This window comes from Apodemus sylvaticus, chromosome 23, assembly GCF_947179515.1.
Source record: "Apodemus sylvaticus chromosome 23, mApoSyl1.1, whole genome shotgun sequence".
NCBI classification, from domain to species: domain Eukaryota; kingdom Metazoa; phylum Chordata; class Mammalia; order Rodentia; family Muridae; genus Apodemus; species Apodemus sylvaticus.
In genome coordinates, this window is record NC_067494.1 from 2,442,425 (window position 1) to 2,465,057 (window position 22,633).

General features: G+C 38.3%; 1 protein-coding gene across 2 annotated transcripts in view; it reads left to right on the forward strand.

Moving 5' to 3' along the window:
* The window catches only part of Rnf217 (ring finger protein 217), a 104,194-nt gene extending 81,675 nt beyond the window's left edge, over positions 1-22,519 (forward strand). Inside the window, exons 3-7 of one of the 2 annotated variants that reach the window (XR_007975244.1) lie at positions 2,933-3,097; positions 18,139-18,340; positions 20,498-20,569; positions 21,677-21,817; positions 22,121-22,519. Coding sequence is in view for 1 of the 2 variants with exons in the window: in XM_052169628.1 (XP_052025588.1) it covers positions 2,933-3,097; positions 18,139-18,340; positions 20,498-20,569; positions 21,677-21,750 (513 nt within the window). In the remaining variant the exon portion in view is untranslated. Of the gene's footprint in view, positions 1-2,932; positions 3,098-18,138; positions 18,341-20,497; positions 20,570-21,676 lie in introns of both variants that reach the window. The other variant, XM_052169628.1, reaches the window with a different exon arrangement.
* Positions 22,520-22,633: the final 114 nt, after the last annotated feature.

Sequence of the window (22,633 nt, forward strand, 5' to 3'; positions counted from 1 at the left end):
TCAAGGAGACATGCAAAGTATTTGAGACTTGGCACCATGAAGAAAGCCTATGAAAGGTTGTTGGTGACACCTAGTTGCAGCAGAAGACAGCAGTGTTTTGGAGATGCCAGTACCATGAGATGACCACCAAGAACAGCAGCAGTAGTGGAGTACAGGCAGCTGGAGTCTAGAAGACAGGTGTGTGCTACAAAAGGAAGAGCTGGAGAAGGGACCCAAGCCCTTGGAGGAGCCCAGAAGATCGTGAATGGATCCCGGACATTGGACACTTGGAGTTTGATTTTGCTTTTGATTGTAATAGTGCCTTGATATTTTTCCCTCTTGAAGTAAGAAGGTATTTTAATGGAGCCCATAGCTAAGAGACTTTGAATTTTAAAAGTGATTAGATATTTTAAATGGATTGAAATTTTAATATGTAAGAATTTGTAAAGACTGTGGAATTTTTAAAGTTATTTAGATCTGGGGGTGAATCGCAAAGTAATGGTTAAGGCTTAAGAATGATGTGTTTGCGTGTCAAGTTGAGAAGGGGTCAATTGTACTGGCTGGTTTTGTGTGTCAACTTGACACAAACTGGAGTTATCACAGAGAAACAAGTCTCCCTTGAGGAAAGGCCTCCATGAGATCCAGCTGTGGAGCATTTTCTTAGCGATCAAACAGGGAGGGCCCAATATGGGTGGTGCCATCCCTGGGCTAGTAGTCTTGGGTTCTATACGAGAGCAGGCTGAGCAACCCAGGGCAAGGAAGCCAGTGAGTAACATCCCTCCATGGCCTCTGCATCAGCTCCTGCTTCCAGACCTGCCTGAGGTCCAGTCCTGACTTCCTTTAGTGATGAACAGCAATGTGAAAGTGTAAGCTAAATAAACCCTTTCCTCCCCAACTTGCTTCTTGGTCATGATGTTTTGTGTAGGAATAGAAACCCTGACTCAGACAGTGTGAAACACCTGAAAAGACTCTTGGGAAATGTAAGCTTTTGACTCATTACATATGGGCTTTCATGAGCCCCGTGTTTTCAACAATCTCCTAGGTGGTGCTGATTTCATTTGTCCTCTGATTTTCCTTGAGTCTTGTGTTAGTGACCTTTCTCACTGCTGACAAAATACCTGCCATTCAAGAGAATGCAGCCCATCGTACTGGGGAGCATGGCCACATTACATCTGCAATCAGAAAGAAGAGTGGACAGGAAGTGGGGCAATGCTCTAAAGCTTCAGCACTGCCCCAGTGACCCACTTCCTCTAGTAAGGCTTCACCTCCTAAAGGCTCCACGACCTTCCCCAACAGTGCCCCCAGCTGGAACCAGGTATCATATATCATATTCAAACCAGTCCCAGTGGGAAGGAGGGAGAATGGTGTGTCTGTGTGAAGATAGTTTTATTTCAGAAGGCAAACTCCATGTGGCAGGCCTGTGGTTGTGAACTGGCATCTCTTGAGGGCAATAACTGAACAAAGGAGCAAAGGAAAAGGCAGTGTTGTATTTACATTTATGTAAGGCTAATTTTGAATGTGGTTAAGGTCATAATGAATGACCTTCATGGCATCTTCAGACATGTTCTGTAACTATTCAGGTATATTCTCTGAGTGCCAAAGTTGCTGTTATTCTGTATTATTTTAGCTCAGTGTGACTTTTTATTATTCACAGTTACTTCAGATCTTGCTTTACAGTTGCTCTCTCAGTTTGTCTCCATATCTGTGTTGGTAAGAACTAGTTGGACTTTTTGTTGGGTACCACATTCTCTGGTTTAGATACCAGGTGCCAGATTCCTTCATTATGGTACCTTAAGATAATCCCATATTGGTAATTATCATTGCTCAAAATCTGTAGGTGTGATAGTTCAACTTTTGTCAACTTCTGAGTCCTTATAGTGTCCTACCTTTGTGAAGTGAGAATGAGAAATACTGTGTGAAATGAAACACATCATTGCTGTTCGAAACAAAGGAAGGCATGAAAGATATCTTCTGTGTCTAGTGGACAGCAGATGCTCCCAATGAGTGTACTCCATAAATTATTGTATACCACAAAGGCTTCCTTTTGTGGTGTCCTAGGTGTCACTATCAGGATCACATGCTCTTTCCTCTTCAACAGGACAATCAGTGCTCAGTGCTGACTCAGAATTGTGGCGCTGTCGTTGTTACTGTGCTTTCCGCTGGAGGAAGCACTTGTAAGTAAAGCAAGCCTTTGGTAAGAAAAGCACTGGAAATGACTAGAACATTGGCTCAGGGGACAAGTGAATTGACAAATGGTCAAGTGTTTGGATTTGGTGCCTCTGGGATTTACTCTGTGCTTCAATGGGGAAGATTTTCATACAACCAAATTGTTTTCAAAATGAAAATGTCTCATGTTTAATTAATGCCTGAGTAGTCTCTGAACTATCCTTGTCAAAACAGTTTTTTTCCTCTTTCAGTAGCATAGTATTCCTATATTACTGGGGATTTGTCTTGTTTGTTCTTGGGGAAAGTATTTTAACTAATAACCTTTTATCTAAATTCCCAAAACATTGGCATTCTTATCTTTGAGGCACTATGCTGATTACTTTTTTTGTCAACTTGACACAGGTTCAGGTCATCTGGGAAGAAGAAATTTCAACTGAGACAATTATTCCATCAGTAGAGCATTGTCTTCAATAATGATTGATATGGGACGGCCCAGCCCACCCTGGGCAGTGCCACCCCTGGGTAGCACTGGGTCCTAGGTTACATAAGAGCAGGCTGATCAAGCCAGCAAGCAATGTTCATCTATGGCCTCTGCTTCAGTTCTGGCTGCTGTCCCTTTTCTTTCCTTGAGTTCCTATCCTTCCTTCCCTTCATGACAGACTGTGATTGGAATGTGTAAGCCAAGCAGCCCTTTTCCTATCCAAGCTGCTTCTGTTTACCATGTTTATCACAGTGATAGAGAACATTCAAGATATCTCATGAGCACTAATAACTCTTTCTTTCACAGATCCAGTGTCCCACTTGCCAATTCATCTGGTGTTTTAAGTGCCACTCTCCTTGGCATGAAGGTGTTAACTGCAAGGAATACAAGAAAGGGGACAAGTTACTGCGTCACTGGGCCAGTGAGATTGAGCATGGGCAGAGAAATGCCCAGAAGTGTCCAAAGTGCAAGGTGAGATGTGCCTCAGCAGGAAGGGAACGACACCCACATTTAAAGGGACGGTGTTCACATCATAGATGTGTAGCATGTTCATAACCATCTAATCACATGTGCGGAGCTTTGCCATGTCATTCTTAAAGAATAATTGTACTGCATGTCAAACTGAACATATGTGGACATAAATAGTGTCTATTGTTGTCATTTTCATCCAATTGCAGTCTGACATTTTTATCTTAAGATTTACATTAGAAAGTTATGTGTGTACTTTTCAACAAAATTTCAACAAAAAGTAGTACTTTTCAACAAATTTACTTTTAGGCAACCATATTGGGCCTAATTTTCTTTAAGAATAATTTTGCAGTTGCTTCCTTGAGACCTAGCACTAGATAAATTAAATCTAAATTATAAAAAATTAATAATGGTGAATCCAAATTGTAGCAAAAGCATTTTATACACTATTGTATTGTTGAACATGTAATGTTTTGCTGTGCCAAATTCACATTCTATCTCGTATATGTAAACAGTAAATAATACAGTGTGACATTTATGCTGTATACTTAGTGACAAGAATAACTTTTTGGAACAAGCTCTTTCTGTATTGTTGAGGCTGAACTGGAACTCCTGGGTTCAAGTGATCGTCTGTCTCAGCCTCCTTAGTAGCTGAACCTCCCGACCAGCTTGACTTAATTCTTGAGATTGGCACATAGCTATTTAAGGTTTTTTACTTTTCTCTGCCGTGTAGAACAGAGGTCATTTCAGTCGTTATCTCTGTGCTGAACCAATGGCTCTGTGAACACTAGTTTTGTCCACTGTAGAGCAGGTACAAGATGAGGTGGTCCACCCTTCTCTTGCCTAGCACTTCATTCAGAGGACTTCTCGGTTTCCAGCCCAGGCCAGCCAGTGGGTGCTAAGGAGCCATTCACTCACTCTACTGGACACTTCTGCAGCACTCTACTTCACATCCTAGATAGTCGTAAAAACAATTTCCCTTTAGTCTGCTCTCAAACTGTACTCTGAACAAATGGCCCTGTGACATACAGTGGAGGATTTCTGAATGAATAGAGGCAGTGCAGAAAATTATGCAGTTATGCCATCTGTATCCAAACCTGACATTAAATGGAGGGATGGAGGAAAAGGTGTACTCACTGAGGGCCCTAACCATGTCTGCAGTTTCCGCAATACAGATAAATAGCAAAGAGACAGTGGGAAGGGCTGCAGCCCATAAAGCAGGTAAAGAGGCTTTCAAAAGAATTGCCCTTTAAACAGCCCAAAGGAAAGAGCCACAGAGCCCACCCACATGACAGCCTGAAAATAGCCGAAAAACACGACCGGTCAGTGCAAGCCATTTGTTAGGGCTTGTTTTGACAGTAGACGTGGGTTTTTTTTTTTTTTTTTCCTTCCAAGAGTGACTTTAAAGCTCTATATTTTCTGATTTTTTTTCTTTCTTTTTAGCCTTTGAAGTCAATAACCCTCTTTTTCCTCCAAAGAAATCTTTTTTCTCCTAGGAATTAAGGAGACATATTGAGTGAGTTAATATTTTATATTCTAAGAGCACTTTTCACAAAACATCCATTAAAATTTACAGATAAGAAAAAGGAAGATGGAAGAGGTTTTTTTCAAAGAATTTTCATATACAGTGCTTCCAAATGAACAATTTGTTTTCATATAAATAGCCTTGATATTTATAGCAAAATGTATTTGAATTTTGACAAAACTTACTTCTATTATTTATTTTGTTGTTTTGTTTAAGTTAATTTTGTAGAATTAATAGTAATTTGTATTTTTAAGTGTTTGTTTCTAAACTCATAAACTTGATAGAAATTTGGGTTGAACGGGAAAGCACTCATCCTGCACTCCATCACAACACCACATCCACTGTGTTTCCACAGCCCATGCCGTTGTGAAATCATTTTTAGGAAGGTTTTATGGGCAGGATCACGCTTGTTCAGTGTCATTAGTTTCCTATGTAACCACGCAGACATTTCTAATGTCAGTAAACATTTCCATTAACTGTGTCATCTCTGCTTAAGTATCCTTTCCCTGATGTTTGGTTCTGTTTACTACACTACAAATATGATGTGAGCAATATGTATCATGGATACATCTTCTTTCCTCTTTTGAACCATTGTGAAGGTAAAGCTACCAAGTGCAGGGTCACAGTGTTTTCCATATTTGGTGGATAATGTTAGGGTACTAAATTCTAAAAGTGGTGAAACAGCTTACTTCCCAAAAAAGTCTGTAGATCTCTGGTCAGCTTTTCTTTCTTTCCTATTGAGAGTTCAAATATACTGTTAGTCATTTGCTAGTTTAGTGGTAGTGACATACTTCCTCATGTTTACATTTCCACTTGCTTATAGGCTGGATATATAGTCACATTCTTTGGCGTTTGTCATGAACCCTTAAATTTTTTGTTTGTAATCTTTGGCCATTTGTGTGGGCTAAGGTGAGGCTTACTTGTTTGCATCGAATTCTATGAACTCTGTATTTCAAAATTCTAAATCCTCTTATAGAATATTCTCTCTGCTTGCTTTTTCTTTTTTTCTTTTACTTAACTGATTTGCACATATTTTTAAAAGATCTATTTATCTGAATATATAATTTTCTTTCTCTTTGAACATATATACAAGCACACATGAATATCACGCACACATATATTTTATATGCTTACATGTTATCCATATGCATTTGCTTCTAAGGTAAAAAGTCACTTATCTACAAATTTGATGTAAAAGTTTAATACAAGTGTCTGTTTTCTTTCTTTCCTTTTACTTTTTGATACATCATTATTTTAACACTTAAAATGTAATCTAACCATAATTTATTTAGTGTTTTTTTATGAATTAGATACTTAAAAATGATTTTCCCCAAATGAATCATCTTGGCTAAACTGTATTTGTTAAATAGTTCTGTCCTATCAATTAATTTGCAATTCTTGCTAAGCAAATAACACATAATACTGTCTTTGCTGGGATCTCTAATCCTGTGGCTAAGTTGTTAGACAAATTCTATAAAAAAAAAACTAGTGAGCTCCAATGACTATGCCTAAGTGAAACACATCACTCAAGTAGCATCAGAATGTGTGATCCTTGTGTGAACCTTGTGGGAAGTGTTTTAAATACAGCTGGTTCTTCCTCTCCTTCACTTAGCAAAAGCTCTTCTCTCACCATGAGACGCCTTTGCCTCAGGTGGAAATCACAGTTTCAGACGTGGCATGCTACTATGAGAAAATTTGACTTACGTAAACAAATCAAAATTAGTATTTATATTTGATCTTTGGGGCCATCAAGATGGCTCAATAAGTTAAAGGCTCTTGCCATGGAACCTGTCAAACTGAGCTCAGTTTCAAAACTCATGTGGTAGAAGGAGAGATCTGACTCCACGGACTTGTGGTACAACCTCAACAAATATGCTATGGCATGGCAGTAGACACAGCATGCATACACACATGTATACAGTCACCAAGGAATAAAATATATTAAAGAGTATAATTGAATCTAAAAGACATTACAAGTAAGTGTTGAAAGCCATTCCTATCATTTAAGATCAAGATATTTACTCATAAGTAATTGTTTTGTATTGAGGTAAACATACAAAAACCAGTCCAGAGGTTATTCATTAATTATTTTTATGAGACTGTAATAATGTCTTTTTAAGAATGAATTTGCTTAACCATTTTGATGAATGTCATTACCTCTTTTTAATTAATTAATTAATACATACACCACACACACACACACACACATACACACACCACACACACATACACATACACACATGCATACACACACACATACAAACACACACACACACACACAAACACACACACACACACACACACACACACACAAATACAAGCAGGAGCTCAGAGAGTTCAAAGAGGGTATCAGATACCCTGAAGCTAGAGTTACAGATGGTTGTAAGCCACAATGTGGGCACTAGGAATTGAACCTGGGTCTTCTTCAAGAGCAATAAGTGCTCTTAACTACTGAGCCACCTTTCTAGCAACATCATTACCTTTTTTTCTTTCTGTCTTTTTTCTCTTCTTCCTCCTCCTTTCTTCTTTCTTCCCCTTCCTCCTCATCCTCCTTTTCGTCTTCTTCTTTAAGAGACAGTATTCTCATCATGGGTGGCCCAGATCTTGGTTGTAGACCAGGCTAACCTGAGACTCACAGACAGCAGTTAAATTATCATTGGTAATGTTTAAAATATTTGGACTTGCTCATAATTAAAAGTAAAATTCAGCCAGGATACAGGAGCCCTGTAGTGTCATGACTGTGGCATTGCCTAGCTCATAGACAATCATCTTGTGTAACCTGTATATCATATATTCTTTAAGGATTTGGAGTGTCTCTTTGATTTTTTACTTTCCATGCTTTTCATGTTTCCATTTAGTAAGCAATAGCTTACTAAACCAAAGTTGAGTTGCTTCCAAAATTATTAGGGAATCTTTTTTGGTGGTGCTTGCTGAAGGCGGAAGTAAAAAGGAAATTTATGCTACCTTCTTCCTTAGTGTCAAATTTAAAAACTTTACTCACACATTATGACATTAGCCATGGTGATCCAACCAGGTAGCTATAGCTGACAACTGTGATTCTCCTTTCTCACAGAAATAAACTTGTGCTTCTGTTTGGGCCATTTAGAACTAATTAGAACTAATTACCTGGGAATCACATGAGGTTTAAGGCTAATATGTAACTAACAGGATTAGTGAAATAATATGAAACAATGGTAGTTAAGTAATTTATTCTAAGCCAACGCATTCCTTATTTTAAGATAAAGGCACAGTTACTTTTCTGCTTTTAAAGGAATTGTCAGGGCTATAGTCAGTGGGTAGAGTGCTGACCTTTGCTTTTACATACTCAGAGTTATATCTCACACACACACACACACACACACACACACACACACGCGCACACGCACACACACATGCACACGCACATGCGCGCACACACACACATATGCCTGCATGCATGAGCCAAAATTCTGATAGGTAATGCTAAATTCTAACATGCAGTCTTTATTTCTTATACTGTTAACACGTTAATATCAATAACAGTGCTGTCTAATGTATTTGCTACCACACACCAGCCTTTGTTAGTTATCTTACAGTCATCCCACAGCAGCTGGCTGATGCTGCAATTATGAGTATGTGCAGATATAACCAACCACAACGTTAGTTCTGTGAGAAAAAGGTAACTTGCTAAATATATATTACATTCATTTTTTTAAATTGTTTTTTCTTTTCGTGTTTTTCTTTCATGCCCTTCATTTTTAAATTGTTAATTGATCTAATTATAAAATATAAGCAAATGACACTATGGTAATGTAGCAACATACACGTATATGTAAATATATAGTATAATATTAAAAGAAATGGGATATATACATGTGTTAATACTTAATAAATTTTAAAATTAAGATATTATCAATATCTATGCTTTATCAGTATTAAATGAAGACAAAATGTGTATAAATATATCTAAACATGATTACATGTGTATACACATGTATGTCCATGTATATAAAAGCTTGTGTGTCTTCCGGTTTCCAACTGCACCCAGAGCTGATCTTATGCCACAGCGCTCCATACCCAAATCCCATCGGGAAAGAGAGCTGTTCTCTCAGGGGTGCTGACTCATCTGTGAGCACAGGTAAGACCACCACTTCTGCTCAAATTCCTGGCCCAGGTGGACCCCACCCACTCTGAGCCCTCAGGACACAGGAACCAAGGAACAGTTAGGGATGGGATCCTTCCGGTTTCCATCTGCACCATGGAGCTGACCCTGTGCCACAGCTCTCCGTACCTAAGTTCCTCCCAGAGAGAACTGGTCTCCCAGGAGTTATCACAAACAGGCTTGCAGGAAGGACAAGCCACAGTCAGAGACAGCAAGACCAGAGATAAATAACCAGATGGTGAAAGACAAGGGCAAGAACATAAGCAACAAAATCCAAGGCTACTTGGCATCATCAGAACTCAGTTCTCCCACCACAGTGAGCCCTAGATACCCCAACACACCAGAAAAGCAAGACTGATTTAAAATCACATCTCATGATGATGATAGAGGACTTTAAGAAGAATATACATAACTCCCTTAAAGAAATAGAGTGGAACACAGGTAAACAGCTGAAAGCCATTAAAGAGGAAACACAAAAATCCCTTAAAGAATTGTAGGAAAACACAACCAAACAGGGAAAATAATTGAACAAAACCATGCAGGATCTAAAAATGGAAATAGAAACAATAAAGAAATCACAAAGGAGACAACCCTGGAGGTAGAAAACCTAGGAAAGAGATCAGGAGTCATAGATGCAAGCATCACCAACAGAATAGAGGAAATAGAAGAGAGAATCTCAGGTGCAGAAGATACCATAGAAAATATTGACACAACAGTCAAAAAATGCAAAACATCCATGAAATCCAGGACACAATGATAAGACAGAACCTAATGAAAATAGGTATAGAAGAGAGTAAAGATTTCCAACTTAAAGGTCCAGTATCTTCAAGAAAATTATAGAAGAAAACTTCCCTAACCTAAGGAAAAGATGGCCATAAACAGAGAAGAGACCTACAGAACTCCAAATAGAGTGGACCAGGAAAAAAATTTCTCTCATCACATAATAATCAAAACACCAAATGTACTAAACAAAGACAGAATATTAAAAGCAATAAGGGGGAAAGGTCAAGTAACATTTGAAGGCAGGCCTATCAGAATTACTCCAGACTTCCCACCAGAGACTATAAAAGCCAGAGGATCCTGGGCAGACCCTAAGAGAACACAAATGCCAGCCCAGGCTACTATTCCCAGCAAAACTCTCAATTACCATAGATGTAAAAACCAATATATTCTATGACAAAACGAAAGTTACACAATATCGTTCCACAAATCCAGCCCTACAAAGGATAATAGATGGAAAACACCAATGCAAGGAGGGAAACTACACCCTAGAAAAAGCAAGAAAGTAATCTTTTTTTTTTTCAGCAAACCCAAAACATTATAGCCACACAAACAAAAGCAACATAAAAAAATAACAGGGAACAACAATCAGTTTTCCTTAACATTTCTTAATGGACTCAATTCCCTAATAGACATAGACTAACAGACTGGATACTCGTAAATAGGACCCAACATTTTCTTTCTTTTTTTTTTTATTGGATGTTTTCTTTATTTACATTTCAAGTGTTATCCCCTTTCCCAGTTTCCCTCCCTCCAAGAAACCCCCTATCCCATCCTCCCTTTCCCTCCTTCTGTGAGCGTGTTCCTCCAGCCACCCTACTCCTACCTCTCTGTCCTCAATTCCCCAACTCTGGGGCATCTATCAAGCCTTCATAGGACCAAGGAGCTCTCCTCCCATTGATGTCTGACAAGGCAATCCTCCGCTACATATGCAGCTGGAGCCATGTGTACTCCTTGGTTGATGGCTTAGTCCCTAGGAGCTCTGGGGGGGGGGGTCTGGTTGGTTGATATTGTTGTTTTTCCTATCGGGTTGCAAACCCCTTCTGCTTCTTCAGTCTTTTCTCTATTGGGAGACCTGTGCTCAGTCCAATGTTTGGCTGCTAGAATCTGCCTCTATATTTGTAAGGTTCTGGTAGGGCCTCTCAGGATACAGCCATATCAAGGACCCAACATTTTGCTGCATACAGGAAACACACCACAGTGTCAAACAAAGACACTACCTCAGAGTAAAGAACTAGAAAACAATTTTCCAAGAAAATGGTCCCTAGAAACAAACCGAAGTTGCCATTCTAATATTGAATAAAAGCAAATTTCAACCAAGAGTTATCAAAAAGGATAAGGAAGGATACTTCCTATTCATCAAAGGAAAAAAGCTACCAAGAAGAAATCTCAATTCTGAATATGTGTGCTCCAAATGCAAGAGCACCCTCATTCATAAAATTAACTCCACTAAAGCTCAAAGCACACATCGCACCTCACACAATAATAGTGGGAGATTTCAACACCCCCTTCTCATCAATGGACAGATCATGGAAAGAGAAACTAAGCAGAGACACATTGAAACTAACAGAAGTTATGGACCAAATGGATTTACCAGATATCTATAGAACATTTCATCCTAAAAACAAAAAGAACATACCTCCTTCTCAGGACCTCATGGTACCTTCTTCAAAATTGACTATATAATTGGTCACAAAACAGGCTTCAACAAAACAGGAAGATTGAAATAATTCCATGCATCCTATCAGATCACCATAAACTAAGGCTGGTCTTCAATAGCAACAAAAACAATAGAAAACCCATATACACATGATAGCTGAACAACACCCTGCTCAATGATAACTTGGTCAAGGAAGAAATAAAGAAATTAAAGACTTTTTATATTTAATGTGAATGAAGGCATGACATACCCAAATTTATGGGACACAATGAAAGCAGCACTAAGAGAAAATCTCAGCTCTTAGTGCCTCCAAAAAGAAATTGGAAAGAGCATACAGGACACAGATCTCTCCTGCTCTCTGGTCTCATACTCAGAAATGTATACACTGCCCCTCACCCCATGCATACACCCTGATACAGATACAATACTAGCAAAAATAAATACATGAATATATAGGTAAATAAAAATATGTATATTATCTGGACCAAGTAGACTTTATTTGCCAGGGCTTAAGCAAAGGGATACAAATAATTAGGGTATAGAATAAGCAGCACTTCACTGGTGCATTCAGAAGTCCAGTGCTGAGAATACTGTGCCTCCCTGAACTCCACTTGGAGAGTACACTGCTTTTGTCTTTCATCTCCTAAATTAAATGTCACTTCCTCAAATAAATCTCTTGCGCTTACACCAGATCAGGCTCGTCCATTAACTGTTCTTCCCCCACACTCTCCTTTTCTTCATAGAATTTTTTATGGTTTGGGAGACATGTTTTTGTACAATTGATTAATATCTGTCTACACTTTAAATTACTCAGTCCTTAAATTAATAGATGCTTGAGGGAGTCCAGAGCAGAGGGAAAGGTTAAGATGAATGAGAAAAAGAGAAAATAGAACTCAGAGTTTTCTGAGGACGAGAAGTACGGGTAAAGGGGGAGGAAGGTAGTGAGAGGCTAATCAGTACCAAAGCTCTATGCTATGGAATTAGATATTAAACAGTGTTCATACCTGCTTCAGAGATTTCCCTTCATCATAAACTAAGACAGAAGTATACATAAAACCTTCTGTAGCTTACTGAAAACAAATGCATTGGAGACGAATGATCATTGGTGTTCGTTTTAAAAGCTACCATCACAATGGGAGATACCAAACAATCATGAAGTCCACATCCTATTTGTGTCTGGGAACTCTGTCTGACAGTAAAAGCAACTGCTTTTCACTCATTTGGTTTTTAACTTCTAGTAATTGCCTATCAATAATAAGCTCTTACCTACTCCCCTTGACATTGTCTGTTGACTCCCTGATGGTAACTAAACACTCATATTTATTTCGTCTTTTATTTTATATTGCTTTTTAAGACAGAATCTTACTGTGTAACCCAGGCCATCCTCATTCCTTGGGCTTCCAATCACTTGATTACAGGGGTCTATCACTACTTAGTGTACTTTCTTTTTCCTATGACTGCTTGTTGGATAATGTCTAAGGAGATCTTGTTAGCTACAGTTGTTAGTTTGAGTACAGAGTTTTTTGTGGGCATCTCAGTTGGGGAAGTGATTTGACCAGACTGGTCTGTAGGCATATCTTTGGGACCTTTTCTTGATTATTAATTGATGTGGGGAAGTTCAGCCCACTGTTGATAGTGCTACCCCTTAGCAGGTAGTCCCAATTTGTTAAGGAAACTGGCTGAAGGACAATAGAAGGCTCCCATCTGGTATCTATGACCTGTCAAGTCATAGGTTCTTGACCCCAATAATGGTGCCAGGTATGGGTTTCATCTTGTGAAGCAGGATTTAAATTCAACCAGAAGATCCTTGTTTACGCTCAAGACATCCATGATACTATTGTAATGGTCGTCATGTCTTCCATCACTGCTATAGGTCACAAAGTTCACAGCTTTTAGTACTAGTAATTGCCTTTCTCTTGTAGCATCGATAGCACCTTCCAGAACTTTGAAAGTTGGCCAGTAGAAATAAAGCTTTGTTGTCCCAGCTTGATTTTTCCATGTCCCATAATTCAAGCGTATGAGGTCTTCAACAGTAGGGTAATACCATCAAGTTCTGGAGGTAACAGAGTGAATTGGCAATAGCTTGTAATGTTTGGGAGACTCTAATGTTAGGACCTTACTGGCCAAAAGTTCCTTCAAAATGGGACATAATATCGAACAAATTCCAGGTATACACAGAGATTAGTGTGTGTCTGAGCCTTCATCAAAGGAGCTTCTTTTTGCAGTAGATAGTCTTTTGATTAGTGCTGAGACCCATAATTGTCAAAGTGCAGGGAATAAGAGAATGGGATTATATCACACTCCCTCCTTTCAAGGCTCAGGAATTATTGCAGAAGAGGGGGTGGGAGTAAAAAAAAGTCTATGAGCTAGAGGTAGTGGATAATTACAGCAAATTAGTGTATTCTGGATATAACAAGGCGCTTACATGTAGGAACTGTGACACTATACACAATATGTGGGCAAACTCAAGCCAGACAGTGCCACATGCAGAGGGGAAGTAGGCATGAAGCCCCACCACCTGAGGACCCATTGGCAGTTGGAATCTACTAGAAAAGGGAGAGTCATTATTGGTTTTGTTTTAAGGTTATGGCCCCTGGTATCTCAACCGTTCTCCAAGCGTCATTGAGTATATTTGTACAGCAAAAATTGGACTCAATGGATTTTTTTTTTTTAATGAAGACACTAAGTTGTGTCATTAGGGAAGAAGCGAATAGTTATGGAAGGAGTTGGGGAGAGAATATGACCAAAACACATGACATGAAATTCTCAAAGGAAAGAAAGCCCATTAATAACATTCCTCCATGGGCTCTGCTTCAGTGCTGCCTCCCAAGTTCTGCCCTGAGTTCTTGACCTGATATGCTTCAGAAATCCATTACCTGAGAGTGTAAGCAAAACAGACCCTTTCCTCACCAAATTGCTTTGAATGTGACATGATATTTGTCACATCAACAGAGATCAGAAAATAGGAGATCAGCCACTGTGCAGTCCCTTCTACATTCGAACGCTACATTTCTGTCAGCTGCAACTACATCTCTATTGGAAACTAAACAATATTAGATTCTGTTCTTCTTAATTCTATTGTACTTAATAGTTGAGATTTTTATTTAAGGAATGATTTTTTTTAATTATTAAAATTAAATGAGGGTTTACAAAATCAAAATCATATCATGAAACAAGGATTACATTTTCTTTGCCTGTGCGATCACTTCAGGAAAAAGGTGTCCCAATAATGACATATTTGTTAGAGTTACAACTCAGAGCTCGAACGTCTATTCTTCCTGAAGTTTTATTGATTCTCCTTTATTGAGAGGAGAAATAGATCCCACTTGATTTACCTTTTACTTTAATAGCTAGCTTCCAGGAGTTAACACCATCTGTCATGTGTATTCCATCATTATGCTTTGAAGATCTGGAGACTAACGGCCTTCCTATTCTAAACTGGACAGATTACTTCGAAGTTTCTTTCCACACTTGAGATTTCTTAGTACACTTTTTAGTTCACCATTGTCCATTTGAATTTTACATTCCTATAGCTCAGTTTTTTTTTCTCAAGTTACAGGCACAGGAAAGGGACAGAGAAGCCAGCATTTGGAAACAGGTTTCTATTTACCCTCACATATTATTTAGTTTACCATTAGATAAGAATCCTAGGCTTATAATATTTGTATTTGATAGATGAAGACTATCTGAGTGTTTGTACTGACAGGGGTTGTACAGGATGGTTTTGTGTGTCAACTTGACACAGGCTGGATTTATGTATGACAGAGAAAGGAGCTTCAGTTAGGGAAGTGCCTCCATAAGATCCAGCTGTGGGGCATTTTCTCAATTACTGATCAATGGGGGAAGGCTCAATGTTGGTTATGCCATCCCTGGGCTGGTAGTCTTGGATTCTATAAGAGAGCAGGCTGAACAAGCCAGGGGAAGCAAGCCAGTAAGAAACATCCCTCCATGGCCTCTGAATCAACTCCTGCTTCCTAACCTGCTTGAGTTCCAGTCCTGACTTCCTTTGGTGATGAACAGCAATGTGGAAAGTGTAAGCTGAATAAACCCTTTCCTCCCCAACTTGCATCATGTTCGTGATGTTTGTGCAGGAATAGAAATCCTAAGACAGGGGTGAACTTTCTCAGGTGTTTAGGACAATGAGATTCTAGCATTGTTCATGAGATTTTCTTTAACTTTTCTCATTACAGTTACTCTTCCTTCTAATTCATTCTTAAAGATCCCAAACACCATTTGAGGAAAATATATATGCAAATCTAGCCCTTTTATAAATTTCTTTCATGTGTATGAGTATTTGATTTCATATATCTATATACTATGTGCATGCCTGGTACCTATGGAGTACAGAAGAGGGCATCAGATCCCTTGGGACTAGATTTACTGATGATTTTAAGCTGCCAGGTTGGTAGTAGAAATTGATCCTCGTTCCTTAAGAAGAGCAGCCAGGCCTCTTAACCACTCAGCCATCTTTCCACTCTCAAGATTCTTTTAAAATAAGAGTTTAGTGTTGCATCTAGAGCAAAATATCAGTTGGTAACAATCACATAGAAATAACAATTTAGTTCTCTTTTTTCTGATTAATAAAGTAAATATTTCTTAATGAAAGATAAAATTGTATACACAGACCTGCACTAATACAATTTTTAAATGGGTTGAATATTTATTAGTTCTTTCATTTTTATTCAATCTTTTAACTAAATGAGACCTACACCAAAATAAAAAACTAAATTCTATTTTTACTTTTTAGGTAATCTGTATTTTATTGAATTATAATGTAAATAACCTCAGGAAGATTGGTACTGTTTTATTTTTATGTATTGTAATATTACATTTAATTTTTCTATTAATTAATTATGAGATGTTAAATGAAATAATTAGTTCTTTATATTATGGGCACAAAATGTTTCGTTTTTCATTTTTGTCTACTTCAATGGGACCTTAATATCAAACTCCTATAGTGGCTAGCATCAACCTTTTGTCTCATGACTTTTAAGTGTCAGAGAGGTAGCATTGGTATATAAATATTGAATTCCTGAAGCAGGTCTCCTCATCTATTATAGATGGAGAGAAGACACTGAGAGGTAATAAATCATGGGGCTTTTGTGCCTCAGGAGTTACCAGTTTAATCCAATGTGTTCTGATGCTAAACTGTAACCAGCTGAGTGGTTAGTTTGTTTCTACAAGAAGGAAATGATGAGGAGATTGAACCTATGAAAAAATAAAATAAAGACATCTATTGTAAATATAATATTAACCTGTCTTAAAGTTTGATGTTTTTAAACTAAAAATAACATTTTTATCAAGTTGTAACTTTAAATATATTTTCTCCAGGACTTTACTTAGCATGTTAGATTTAGTATACCTAGGAGGTTAGGAGTTCAGAATTCCAAGTTGCTTAGCAAATGTTAGTTATGAATGCCTCTTGCTGACACAAATCTGCACTGTCAGTTTATTTCTAGAGTTAAAAAATAATAAAGTATTTATATAATCATATTCATTACTTTTACGCCACTGGGATCAAAGCAGTTGGTACGAATTCTAAGATTTGTTTTGGTTCATGCTTGTAGGGAGTTCAGTCTGATGTAATTGGAAGGCACGGCTGAGTGACTGCACCCATGGCACCAGGAACAGGAGGCTAAATCATAACATACCAGGAAGTGGAGTGCAGCCAAGGCCTGGGCTGTCACCGTCAAAGACCCTTACGTACACCTCACAGTTAGTCCCATTTCCCCCAGGTTTTGTAATCCAAATACTTTTCAGAGCTCAGGTATAAATAAGAACGGTGTCACATGGTGCAGTTAGAAGTGGCAATAGCAGTCTTAGTAGGTTATCAATGGCACTGCTGCTGTTCTCACAAACACCATTAACTGTTATCTCCATCTTAGTGCAGCAGAAGGTCCAAAAGTTGACAGTAGGTGCTGAGTGCTTAGGGGTGGATTTTACACATGCCTTCTCCTAGGGCCTTGGCAGTGTAAACGCTCAAAAATATTTCACAAGTGCCTTGGCTCGTGCTTCTAGGTTTTGTTTTGTTTTGGTCTTTTGTTGTTGTTGTGTGTTTTTTTAAGACAAGGCCTCATGCAGGCCAAGTTAGCCTTAAATTCTCTCCTAGTGGTGGAGAAAGACCTTGGACTTCCAATTCTCACACCTCCTGGTCCTCTTCCTGTCGGCAGACCCATACTCAGTTGATTGGGTGCTATGGATTGAATCAGGCCTATGTATGCACGGTACGCCCCGTCCTGGGCTGAGTTACTTCTTACTGCCATCTGCAGGCTGCATGGGTGATCTCACATTTATTGACAAATAGGCATAAGAAGGATGGTCACTGGACCAGCGGCTAAGTTACTAGGAGGCCTTGTATCAGATTTTATTTACAATTTACATATGTCCTTCAGACATTCAGATAATTGATGGGCTGTACAAAGCCTGTACCTACTGCTATGGGACAACATATACAAAGAGAAAACCATATAGCTATAAAGGGGAAGGTGACAGTAGCAAGGATCATCCTCAGCTTTGGGTTGATAGGGACCCTGAAACATAACGGCTCATATGCCCTGACCACACACTATTAACTCTTTGTACTTGAGGAAGAAAGCGTAGAGTCACAAGTGAAATACATAAAGTTGTAGATTCTGTCAGCAACTTACCTGCCAAGTGTCAAACAACAAACTCTGGCAGGTTTGACTCTTGTTTTAATTATAAAATTCCTAACTACATTAAAATATTCCCCAGTATGCATTTCCTAAAGCCACACTACAAGCTCCTAATGATAAAATTAATATTGGGAACCTTACAAATATGATTATAAACAAATTGAAAACTTTACTTCAGGGATGCTCATAAGAGTTTTAATTTGGTAAAACTGATATATTTTACTTGACATGTTTTGCTTTTTAAAGACACTAATTACATTTCCTTCTGTTTGTCCCTTTATCCAGATCCATATTCAGAGAACAGAAGGGTGTGACCATATGACTTGTTCACAGTGTAACACTAATTTTTGCTATCGATGTGGAGAGAGATACCGCCAGCTCCGGTTTTTCGGAGACCACACATCAAACCTCAGTATATTTGGATGCAAATATCGCTACCTCCCAGAGAGACCTCATTTAAGAAGATTAGTTCGAGGGTCAGTCTGTGGTGAGTAGCACACACACCTGTTCTTGGGTGCTTCCTTAGAATCTGAGGAAGGGCAGTAGCATGAAAATCCCAGCCACTAGAATCTCAGGGGCTTGCTATGTTCCAGGGATTCTAGTAGGTCCTTTACTGAAGAGTAAGAGGAGAACCACTCCTTTTGTGAACAAAATTGAATAGTTAAGATTGTTAATATGATATTCTTTCATGATCAGCACTTCTGAAACACTGAGAGAAAGCCAATTGGTGGCAAGAAGAAATGTCATATTTATTTTTGTATGGACCTAACAGATATCTGAATACAAGGATGTGCTGTTGATTCTTTCAATATCCCAAAGAAATAAACAAAACAGTAAATCTAGAGACACAATCGATGATTTGTTGCCATAGCAGAAATTAAATAAAATTTTAAATTAAAAATGTTTAAATAAGATATAATTTATGGTTGTGAAAAATTATATTTGATTATTAAAAATGATGTCCTAAGAGAATTGTTACTGATCTTGTAATAAGAGAAAGCATGCTTACTCCTGTCAGAATCATCTTTAGAAGCAGACCTTACCATGTCCTACACTGTCAAGTTTACTCTACCTAAAGGGCAGACATATGTTCCTTGAACTCAGTGATGGTTGGGAAGAAAAAGTCTGTGATATTATTACTTGTATAATAACAAGTAATATTACAGTTGTATCCTGTTGCTGTGAAGAAAATGTCTTGGTGGATACTTTAAGATGATATATTACTAAATAGACTAAGCTGTATGTTTAAAATATGTAAACCTTGGTACTGTATTCTAGATTCTTCCACACAGCTCTATGGATACACAAGCCATTGTTCAACAAGACTTAATATCTCTTAACTGAGTTTTGTCATTGATGTAAACAAAAGAAAAATGCATGTCTAGGTATTATGTTAAACGGACAGCAATTCATATCTAAATTTACTAGATATTAAACAATGTTAAAAATTGATTCTTAGGGGGCTGGAGAGATGGCTCAGCGGTTAAGAGCACTGACTGCTCTTCCAAAGGTCCTGAGTTCAAATCCCAGCAACCACATGGTGGCTCACAACCATTTGTAATGAGATCTGATACCCTCTTCTGGTGTGTCTGAAGACAGCTACAGTGTACTCACATAACAATAAATGAATCTTTAAAAAAAAATTGATTCTTAAAACTGTTTTTTTCCATATCTAGTCATCTAATTCCAGAACTATTTTCTATGAATTAAAAAAGTTAATTTTTTCCTGCTAAACTCCCAACAAATGGCTGAATTATATTTCATTCATTGGTCAGTGATCATAACTTATAGATGGTATTGCTGTGTGGTTCTTAAGTAGCTGTGTGACTACTGCAGACTTCCTGTTCCCTTCACACTCTTTGTATCATTTTGTTTGTACAGTTATATCAAAAGTCACAGCACAGTAAGAAGGCATAAATAACTGTCCTGGTTTTGTCTATGTTGGAGCCTTTCAGAGTCATAGGGATTCTTCTGGTGGCTTCTAGGCTGCAGTTACATGTAACAACGGTGATTATTATCACCGATCAATTATTCATTCAGAGAAGCCACTGGTGCTGCCAAGCATGCTATGCCTGCCAGCATCGGAGCTGAGCTGTCTTACAATGCTTCCTGTTAACATTTGTTTCAGTGATTCACTTGGGTAACTTCCAGCACATCACTTATTCAGTGGGAAGTTCCTCTAGCAGTTGTCTTCAGGCATCCCATTTGGAGTTCAGTCTATTAGACATTCATATGATTTCTCTCTTTATCTAGCAAGTAAGTAAAGCATTTTTCTTAGACATGGGCCTGGTCAGACAACCATGATCCCTAGTCTAACTCTCTAACTTTGTGAGCTCAATAGATTATCCGCTGAGTCACTCCTTCCTTAATCGTTCAACACTGTGAATATTGAAAGTAGGAGAAATCTAAAGGAAAAGCACAAAGATTGAAGTGTGCAATGTAAAGGATTATAATCTGTTTTGGTTATAAACAGTAAGGGACCTGTGGGTACACAGCATATGCCCATGGCTTTGTGGCACTGCATACTGTGTATCAGTTCTACATGTGCCCTTAGTTGTTGTTGTGCTCCTTTAAGAACTACTGTAACCGGTTGCTCAGTAACTGAGCAGTGAGAGCCTTTAATTTTTAAGCTTTTGTTTTCCAGCTGGAAAGCTCTTCATTGCGCCTCTCATCCTGGTTTTGGGACTGGCACTAGGGGCCATAGCAGTTGTAATCGGTAAGAAACGACATATTTGAGATTAGAATTCTCCTTAACGGCAGTAGAGACAGTGTGAGTGCACATGTAGTGGCATGAGTCAGTCAGTATGTGGTTTCTGCTCTACCTTGCTTCAAACAGCCATGCAGTTCAGGGTATATAAGTCAGAGGAACATGCTTCCTACAGGATGTGTTTATGAGACTTTAATATATGAACATATATATTAAAGGGGTAGTTCTCAAACTTTGCATGATACAGCTAGTCTGTAGAGCTGCTGAAAACACACATTGCTGGATCCTACTGTCAGTTTCTAGCTCTGTGTACTGGCTGGACCCATGGGTTTACGTTTCTAAAAAGGTCTCAGATGCTATTAATGCTGTTAATCCATGGGCCACATTTTAAGAAGCATTCCTTTAGAAAGTTCAACTTAAACATTCTGGATAGAAGCTACTTTGATCATTATTCCCTATAGAAAATAGGGTGCTTTTGCTGAATTAAATGATTTTTCCACATGTAGACTTATCTTTATAGATAATGAATGTGGGGGCAAAGAGAATTACAAAGTATCTCACATTCATGTAATTATAGCCAGTTGGGACTTATAGAACAGATGTTCTTATCTGTGCTGTCAAGTAGAGGGATTCACATCTCATTAAGATCTCAAAAATGTTAGAACTGGGAACCACATGTATGTTCTTAAATAAAATGTTATACCAACCAATAATGAAATGAATATTATAGTGTGCAAATTACAGGATTGTGACAATAAAGACATGGACATAAGGCTAGATGGTTTGTTAGAAAACATTGTCTTTGTTGTTGTTTTTTAATTAGACTTGCATGACTGAAGGTAATAAAGGGGTCAAAGGACTATAGGGAAATAGAATCAAGTAGTATAGAAAACACATTCCATAGTATTTTTCTGTTTGTGAACTGTTAATAATGATTGCTATAAATAGTTTGTATATAAGTAAAATTGGGAAAATTTAAGTATATATGTATATACACATATATGTATACATAGACACACATACATACATTCATAGAATAACTCACACACACACACATACATTTATACCTCAATCAGCACTTTCTTCCCTAATTGCCTTTATTTTTTCAATCCCTAGGTTTATTTGTATTTCCTATATATTGCCTTTGTAAAAAACAAAGAAAGCGATCACGGACAGGTATGCACTGGTGATCCACAGAGGATTTCACATGACGTCAGCCGGTACCAGGAGGAGCCGTGCAGGATGGTGCACCTGTCTGTGAGTTGGATCCTTAAAACTACCTAGAGGAACTTCTGCCATCTTGTCTCCTGTGGTTCTCTGCAGGCCACAGTGCCTCTAGCTACGGTGCACTCCCAACATGGCATCCTGTCCTTTCCTTAAACAAATTGCTGCTTTTAAAAAAAAATGGTCACTTTCGTTAACTATACACATTTATATAGTAACTCTCACCTCGGTGGTTCTTGGAAGAAAATATTTTGAGAACAGGGTATCCTCAGATGTCTTTTGAGGACACCTCACAGGAGTGTTATTTGGATTGTCTGAACCTTGTGCTTCCCCCAGGCTGTCTCTGAGACTTGGTATGCAGAGCTGAGTCCTGCCTGTCTCAACAAACAAGGCCACTTTTCAGAAGAAAAATCAAAGTTCACCAAATGCACCTGTTGTCATCTGTAACCCAAATGGTATCATCGTTTTGTTCTTTGGATACTGTAATTGCTTTAAAAAAAAAATCTCAGCACCCAGAAGGGAGTTAATGAAACTAAATTAATGAGAAAAACCATGAGTTGCTGGTGCGTATATGTAAGGAATTGAATGTGTGTATATAAACACGTATTAAACCAGGCTCCATGACCATGTGCTCATCTATTTCCATGTCTATTATCATAGAACCTTTCAGCCTTGATGGTTATTTTTGTGGGCCTAACTTGGTAATGTACTGAATTAAAGCCAATGTCAACAACAGATTGTTTCCATGGTAACTGTCTGTTTCTTGCTCTCCCTATGGTCACAAGCACACACAGTGATGTATGCGATGTCACTCTGAGACACACCAAACCTTGTAAACTGACAACTATC